Consider the following 8,296-nt stretch of genomic DNA (forward strand, 5'->3'; position numbering starts at 1 on the left):
CGCCTGCATGCGCGTGTTCTCACTGTCAGACAGAGAGAGAGAGCGCGCCTGCCACAGTACGACAGAGATTGAAAAACATGTAGCTCTTTATATAATTTATATAATATAATTAATTAAAGGTTGAAAAAAAAAAAAAAAAAAAAAAAACATTCTGTTCTTTTAAAAAGTTATACATGAACTGTATAAAAAATATACTGAAACCGACTGTTTCTGATAAAACAAGATCCTACATTTTTAGAGATCAGAAAGGAGGTGTTTTCACATCGCCTTTCTGACCTCCAGTTTTCCCAGCGCCCGCGTTTGCACGCTACACTTCACTATCTTCCGAGTTTACTAACCAATTATAATATCTTCAAAGACGTTGTTAATTAAAACTAACGTATCCAAGGGCATAACTTTGGGTCTACCATTGGGGATGTTAAACTCGCGGCATATTTATTTATTTATTAATTTATTGTATTATTTTCTTGTGTAAAAGGTAACATGCTAATTTGCATAATTTAATTATGCAATCCCCCCCAAAACGGGTGACTGTATTGGAGCAAACAGCAGTTACAATTCAGTGACATTGGTTCTACACAGTCCCTGGCACCCTCTGGCTTTACCTCATAGGACACTGGCAAACGAACATCTAGCCAGCCAACTCCAGTCAACAAAACAAATCATCAGCTAACTCAGTGTTTCTCAAACTTTTCTGCCATTCCCCACTTCAGAGGTAGGAAAGGGTTTCGAGCCCCACCTGTCCCCAATCACCCCAACAAAATGTTAATAAACTAGGCTTTAAGTTTAACTGTTAAAATGTATTTTATTAACATCACATTTTAAAAACTTAACATCAAATAACAGCATTAAAAATTTTCAAATAAAGAAAATGAAAGTGCAATTATATTATCACTTTGCCTGAAATAAGACTCAAAATTAGATTAAAAAATAATAATAATTGTGTTTGCATTTAGCCTCTGATAACATCAATACAAGTGTGGACTAACATTAACCTAGTTGTGCTTTGATTCATTTTGACACTTTGCAAAATCCATGCAAAAAGAACAACAAAAAAACAAAAAAACAAACAAAAATAAAAATAATCTCAAATTGAACCAGAGGTGGTAAATTCCTAATAATGTACGTATTTTTTTAGGTATTTTAATAAGATAGATACCTAAAATACGTTGCGCATACAGCTCAAGTAATGCGATCGTTATAAAGGTGTTTGAACAACAAAACACATCCACTTGCACATATTTCACAATCGGAATATCAGATATATCCTGCTATAGCTAACACATTTGTGAAATTTTGAATAAAAAAGGAAATAAAAGCAGATCATCAGTCATTCAGCACTATTGTGGCTACGGTGTGACAAGCAATGAATGGCGCGTCTCCATGGGAACCATAAAGCGATACTACGATCAATAACGGTAGCCTTGAAATACTTTTAAACTTACGTGTGAAGAGGTTAAGTAACGTCAAGGCTTACATTTAAATGTGTCTTTGTTTTGAGTGTATGGTCAATAAATAACGGAATTAAAAAGATGGGCACAAAACCTGTTTGTCATGTTTCTATTCCCCACACTTTGAGAAACGCTGAGCTAACTTAACAGCTAACTTAAGGGTACCTCCGTTTGGTCAGGATTTTTCGTTTTTCTTTTTTTTTTCTTTTTTCTTTTTTTTTGGCTGGTGTCGACAAACAATGACAAATCGTTGTCTGGCTGCCTTTCAGTGTCCTTTTCATCTTTCCGTCAGCTTTCTCCAACCATTCATCCCATCGACTGTGCAAAATAGTGAACAAACTTGGTACAGAAAGCGGGTTGGGTAATACCAGAGACTTTGGTAATACCAAATCGGTGCGGTGGGCGGGGGGTACATTACAGATTATTTAAAATATGATACTATCTTTCTTGCTTGCAAATGAAATTAATAAAGAAAATGAACAAAAGTATTCATTCTGAATATTTCATATCTATTTTAATCTGAATGATGTGATGATATTGGGGGGGTTATATTAGCTGGATCTGATTTTTGGGGGGGTCATGACCCCCGTAACCCCCGTGCAAATTACGCGCATGAACGTATCTCACGCGGGAGTACCATGTTTTTGACAGTTTTCTGTAGAACCTGCGCTCAAGACCAAAACCAGACCTCGAGCTGTACCCACACGGATCAGGAAAGATCGCTCTCGGGCTGTTGGGTCAGTATCGAGCTTTTAAAAGCCATCGAGAAGGGTAACCGGAAGCTTGTTGTTTCAAACACAAGAAGGTTTTTACGTATTCGGCAAACAACGTGTCTGACCGTTGTGGAAAATGCCAAACCTCGTCTATCTTGGCTACCACATAGCCCTTCTCGATGGCTTTTAAAAGCTCGATACTGACCCAACAGCCCAAGAGCGATCTTTCCTGATCCGTGTGGGTACAGCTCGAGGTCTGGTTTTGGTCTTGAGCGCAGGTTCTACATAGAGGAAAAGTCAGTTTTCCGCCCGATCGGAAAGGGAGGACGCCGTGCAGTAAGTTACGCGGAGGGTACACGGTGGCTTTGATAAGTCCGTAATAATTTTCAATCGGTTCGAAATCTGCGAAAATGATTTCGGGGTGTCCGATCGGGTAGCTTTTCCTGGCCTGACAGAAAGGGTACAGACTGGTGAAATCCAGATATCTTATTTTCTCATCGCCGCTCACCTTGTGGTATAGCTTATACGCGTTGCTGCGACCTCCAAAAAGTGAATCTCGTGGATTCAATCTCTCAGGGGCGGAATAATCGGCCATAAATTCTATCACAGAGGGATCGGTCTTTTTCATCCGATTCCATTCGCATTCCCACAGAACTTCGATTTGCAAACCGTACGCATTCCTGAGAATTTCAATCTTATCGTCAAACTGGTTCCTGAGAACCCCGTAGGGTACTCCGGACAGGGGATGTGTCTGATGGGGCTCAAAGCGACAGCAGTGTCCATGGAAAACACACCCCCCGTATTCTAAGCCGTGCCTGACGCCGTCCTGCTCGTAGTAGCCGTCTAAAAAGTACTTACCGATCGATACTTCGCCGTGGTTTACGGCGTGATGAACGTCCACGTTTCGAGTCTTTTTTATATACTCGAGCCATTGGATCGAACCGCTCGAGTAGGACTTATTCTGATGGATGTACGCCTTGTTATGCGTCAGGGCTAGCGTGTTTCTGGCGAGATAATGTGTTTTGTAGACCCCCATTGCACAGCTGGCGATCGTCGTGAAGGCAAAAGGGTCGAGTTGGGTGCAGTGTAGGAATGACGTCCTGTACTTCATGCATCCTTCACGTAATAACACGACGTCGTTCACGCCGTAGTCGTACAGTTCTTTCTTAAAGTTAAAGAGCTCGCCCTTCACCGTGCTGTACCACGCGTCGAACTTTTCTCGGTCTTTATCCGACATGTTCTCGTAGTTGTAGAACTTTTTGTCAGGGTACGGTCCGACGTAGTTCTCATTTTCCACCCTGTTGAAAAGATGGGGGAAATAGCCTTTTTCAGTCATCGTCAAGTCTAATGCCGCGGGAATTTTGGCAAGAGCGAATGGGAAAAATGAGTAGCTATCGATGTATCGTTGGGCAAACGCGTCGTCGTACATCAGGAGTAGTTTGCAACCTTGCATTATGACTTCGAGCTCGATCCCCGCTTTGCAAAAATACTCCAGAATTAGAAAGGCGTCAAATCTGGAGGCGTAATGAGCGATGAAGCAGTAGCCTTTGTATCGGGGTTGTCTGAAGCGCTTGATTAGCTTAGCGATGCAGTCTGCACCAAAGGCGGTAAATTTTTTGCCCTTGAACGTCTGGGCACAGACAAAATTTGCCTCGTGGCGGCCGTTTTCGTAACGCGTTTCAAAATCGTAAAAAATATACTTTTCACATGGTTCCTTAGGGTCTAGAGGTTGTATAAAGCATTGATGTGCTCCATCGTCCATCAGACGCTCTCCACAATGCACACATTTGTCTGGTGAGCATATGTGTTTGGTTTTCTCGTTGCCCGGTTTAACGTCGTAACGTCTGTTACATAGTTTGCAGTATTTGATCATATCACAGGCGGGGTATTCCTGACCGGGAGGTGGTTTTTTTTTATGCATTTCGAAACAATAAGCCGATTTACAGTAACGCAAACATTCGGGGCAATGAATGATTCTTACAGGGAACCTGTAACATTCCGCATCGAAACAGATGTTGCAGGCGTACTTACATCGATGGTATCTGCGGTTGCTGTAAGATTTGTAGCAAAATGGACACACATATGGTGAACCGAGGAACCCCTTCAAACTCATTATCATGTAGTAGTGCTCGTCGTGGAGATACAGAAAGACCGTTTTTGGATGGGGTTCGTCTGAATTTTTTTAGGTTTCTAATATCATGGCGTTAGATCTGTGAAATACTACAATTTTAATGTCTAGCGCTCGTTCGAACGATGCTATGTCGCCGAGACCGATTCGATCTTGGATTGAGAAGCCGACGCTGTTTTGGATGACGGAAGCCAGTTTTTCTAACTCACTCTCGGGGTGGTGGGGGTTAAGAAAACGGGCGAGACAGATGGAGAAGCACAAATTATTTGAAATATTGGTCGGGCAAAATAAACTCGTCTTTTTCCTTTTGATCACCTCATCGACAGCCAAGTCCATGAGTTTCCGACGTCGACTGCCGCCTTGTCTGTTCACGGCTACGGAAGCTTCAAATTCTACGGTTTGGTCAGATAGTAACCGATCGTTGCTCTGTAAAACTCTTTCAATTTGATCCATAAACCCATCCACGTCGTAATTATTACCGTGGGATAAAACCCCACTAACGGGCGTCTGTAAACTGGGGGCCGTCAATGTGATATTGATCACCGGAGAATTTTGGTCAAATTCCCTAGCGAAATTCACAATTCCAGTAAGCATGTCGTGTAAGTGGGTGTGGTAAGAGCCCAAATCTGTAGAGTTAATCTCTCTCAGATTGGTAGTCCTTCTCAATGTCACTCTATTGAAACGAGGTCTCGGTAAAACATGATATCCGTTAACGTCGCCACCCTCGCGAATCAACCTGTCAATGTCTGTACGGCTTAATCGAGTCTGTGTAGTAGGGTCGACGTTACCTGATGCGGATGGTTGCGAAGTATCATTACCGGCGGGGTGTTCTGTGTTGTCAGGATCAGCCTCGGTAGGTGTCGCCGGTGGGCTTTTTAAAACACCACCGTGTTGTGCAACAGGGTCGGTGTCTAGGCTTAGCAGAGGATCAAACAAATTCATATCTGGATTTACAGCTAATTCAAAAAGATCCAAAATAGCAGGGGGTTCTAGATTAAACAAATACTGTTCTAAAGAGTCCGGAAGCATACTTAGCATTTCGATCTCGTCCGGCGTCAGTTCTGTGGAGGATTGGTCTGATTGACGTAAGTCGTCTGACCCGTCCATTTTTAGATTTCAGACCAAAACACGTACTATTACAAAAATCACAGAGTTAAAACAATCATACATGAACTATTACAAATTTCATAGAGTATAAAAAAGCATACATGAACTATTACACATTTCATATAGTATAAAACAAAATCATAAATGAACTATTACAAAATCAGAATATAAAAAGCATATATGACTCGTTACAAAATCAGAGTATAAATGAGATATCGGATTATATGTAAAACAAAGTATAAAAAGCATACATGAAATATTTAAACAATCATAGCAGACGTGAGATATAAGAATTACTTGAAATATCAGATTATATGTAAACAAAAGTATAGATGGAATATAAGAATTGCTCGGAATACTTCTATATTCAATTTGACTCCGCGGTCTCATCTATGATGGTGAGAATAAGATGATGTAATATAAGCATCAGTTGCCTTTGGTATTGAGTCACCATAAGATCATTTCTATCAAACTGCTGATCAATTGTCGATCTCATAGCATTAACGCGATGGAATATTTCATTGGCCAGATCATGAATAAAGCGATCCTGAGCATCGAATCGACTGCGTGTCTCGAGGTGATACGCACGGAGCTCCCCGTGCAGCGCGTCTAATCTGCTAAGGGTTTCGATTTGTCTGTCACGAGACTCACTGCGCAATGCAATCAATTTGTTGTTAATATCATCTTGTATGTCACGGAGTTCGATGTATTTGTTGTTTATGTCGACCTGAGCATCGCGAAACTCTTGACCAAATGATTGTAACGAATTAATGGGGCTATGAAACGGAGGCAGATCATCGAATGGTTCATCAACCGGCTGAGGCGCCGGTACTTCTTCCACTTCTACTTCTTCCGACGACGGTGAGGGAGAAGGATACGGTGTTTGACCCACGTTGGTGGCAGATGCCTCTTCACGCTCGCTCGTCCAAGAACTCTGGTCCCATGCATCGATTTGAGACGGCCCCCAGGTAGTCACGTCATCCTTATGGCTTCTACTCGAGTCTGCCGGATGTAAAAAAATAAAAAATCTTAATGGTTTGACCCGTCTGGTTTAAATGCAAATAATGTAGTTAGTCTTACCGTAAAACAGCTCGGTCTCAGGACTGGTCGCCGGGCTGTTCGGTGGTGTCAGACAGAGAGTTTTCCTCTCTGGAGAGCTCTCAGGACTGATCACCGGGGTAAAACGATAAGCCTTTCTAGGTAGTTCAGCGTTTGGTTCAGGTCGGACCACCGCTGTAAAACGATAAGTCTTTCTTGGTGGATCGCCACGCGGTCCAGGACTGACCGGAGAGGTGGGGGGATTCGTTTTTCTAGTCTTCTTTCTTGGTGGTTCGTCGCCGGGTCCTGGAAGTGGTTCGTCGCGGGATCCTATCGGATTCTCGATGTGAGCCGGAGTGGAATCAGGTAGGATGTGAGGTTTGTCTGTTACGTTGACGGTGGGATCTTCGTCGGCATCTTGCGTGAGATCGATAACTGTCTGAAAGCCGGGTTGGGTGATGAATTGTATAAAATCTAAAAAAAAAAAAAAAAAAAAAAAAAAAAAAAAAAATTTGATTTCTCATAAACATAAAAAAGTCAAATTTTGAATTCTCATTAAAAAAAAATATGTTGGAGATGGATCTTGTTTTACCATCGGCTGCGCTGTCTGGATCAATCGAAGCCTCTGTGGAAAAAAAAATAAAAAAAATACATAAATAAATAAATAAAAAATAAATAAAAATTAAAAAAATTGTAATAATAATAAATAAATAAAAATAAAACAATAAAAATAAATTAATAATAAATAAATCAATAAAAAATTAAAACAATAAAAAAATTAATTAATAATATATATATATATATATATATATATATATATATATATATATATAAATTTATAAAAGACAAAATTAAAATGTTCATTTTAATTTATAAAAATAATAGTTAATACGTACTTACGCGTATTAATAGCGTCAAAGGCTTGATGCTCAATATTTGAACCTGAGATAAAATATAAAAAAACCTGTTATGATTTAAAATTTAATGATTTCTAGTTTAATGGAGCACACACACACACACACACACAAAGACTGTGGCAAAGAAATCATGATGTCATAACATTAAAACGAAAGCAGAATGGCTCAATTTTCAATATAACAGTGTGTCATAACATTAAACCAACGCAGATGGCGCAATTTTCACTATAACGATGTCATTTCACCCAGACTCACCGGAGGGAGCCGTTTCACCAACATATCCTCATATGTCATTTCACTGCGAGCAGTTAGCAATCGGGAAAATGTTTCTGAGTTAGGAGCGCGCATTCCTAACCGGGGGCGCTTACACCCCCGCGATGTCGTGTTCATAGATGACGAACGGATAACGCGATGGCAAAACGTCGATTTAACGGAGCAGAATAGTTTTTTTCTGAAATCCTTTGCATAGCAAACTGAATTTGTCAAGCTAAAGCTAAGCACGCGTCAACAGGACATCGTCATATTTTCAACAGGATATCCTCATATTTTCAAAATTAAAGTATTTTCAACAGGATATCCTCATATTTTTAAAATAAAAGTATTTTTCAGCAGGACGTCGTCATCTTTTCAAAATAAAAGTATTTTTACATACAAAACACTGTTGCTCTGATTGGGACATTAGACGCGGCGTTATTAAGCCAAATAACGCATACTTTATGAATATAGTGATAAAAAATATATATCTATCAGCAGATAAAATAAAAACAGCATATAAAATACAGATGCATGTTTTATTACAGGGATGATATGTAATATGGTTTAAAGACGCCATAGACTGTAAAAATAGCATAACAGGCTTTGATCAATGAATAGTTTTTAAATATCACTAGCATCGGATAAAATAAGACAGCAAAAACTTGAAGAAAATTACAGGAATGAGAT

General features: G+C 40.1%; 1 protein-coding gene across 2 annotated transcripts; it reads right to left on the reverse strand.

The window, feature by feature from the left end:
• Positions 1-5,610: 5,610 nt before the first annotated feature.
• LOC132154262 (uncharacterized) lies at positions 5,611-7,678 on the reverse strand. Of its 2 annotated transcripts, none has more exons than XR_009437130.1 (5): positions 7,610-7,678; positions 7,338-7,379; positions 7,030-7,062; positions 6,480-6,911; positions 5,611-6,401 (listed from the first exon to the last, which is right to left on the reverse strand). XR_009437130.1 is itself a non-coding variant. In XM_059562827.1 (5 exons), the coding sequence occupies exons 1-5, from the start codon at positions 7,646-7,648 to the stop codon at positions 5,767-5,769; spliced, it is 1,185 nt and encodes a 394-aa protein (XP_059418810.1). In that variant the 5' UTR covers positions 7,649-7,672; the 3' UTR covers positions 5,611-5,766. The 2 variants fall into 2 exon arrangements, 1 of the variants encoding a protein (XP_059418810.1); XM_059562827.1 differs by having other exon boundaries at positions 7,334-7,379; positions 7,610-7,672.
• Positions 7,679-8,296: the final 618 nt, after the last annotated feature.

Source organism: Carassius carassius, chromosome 12 (assembly GCF_963082965.1).
Source record: "Carassius carassius chromosome 12, fCarCar2.1, whole genome shotgun sequence".
Lineage (NCBI taxonomy): Eukaryota > Metazoa > Chordata > Actinopteri > Cypriniformes > Cyprinidae > Carassius > Carassius carassius.

What these genes read in the sequence shown, in the direction of transcription:
- LOC132154262 (XM_059562827.1), bottom strand. Translation starts at nt 7,648, where the DNA reads ATGACATATGAGGATATGTTGGTGAAACGGCTCCCTCCG. An exon ending in TGGTGAAACGGCTCCCTCCG is followed by an intron (nt 7,380 to 7,609) that starts GTGAGTCTGGGT and finishes ATTTTATCTCAG; the next exon opens with GTTCAAATATTGAGCATCAA. An exon ending in TCCAGACAGCGCAGCCGATG is followed by an intron (nt 6,912 to 7,029) that starts GTAAAACAAGAT and finishes TTTTTTTTTTAG; the next exon opens with ATTTTATACAATTCATCACC.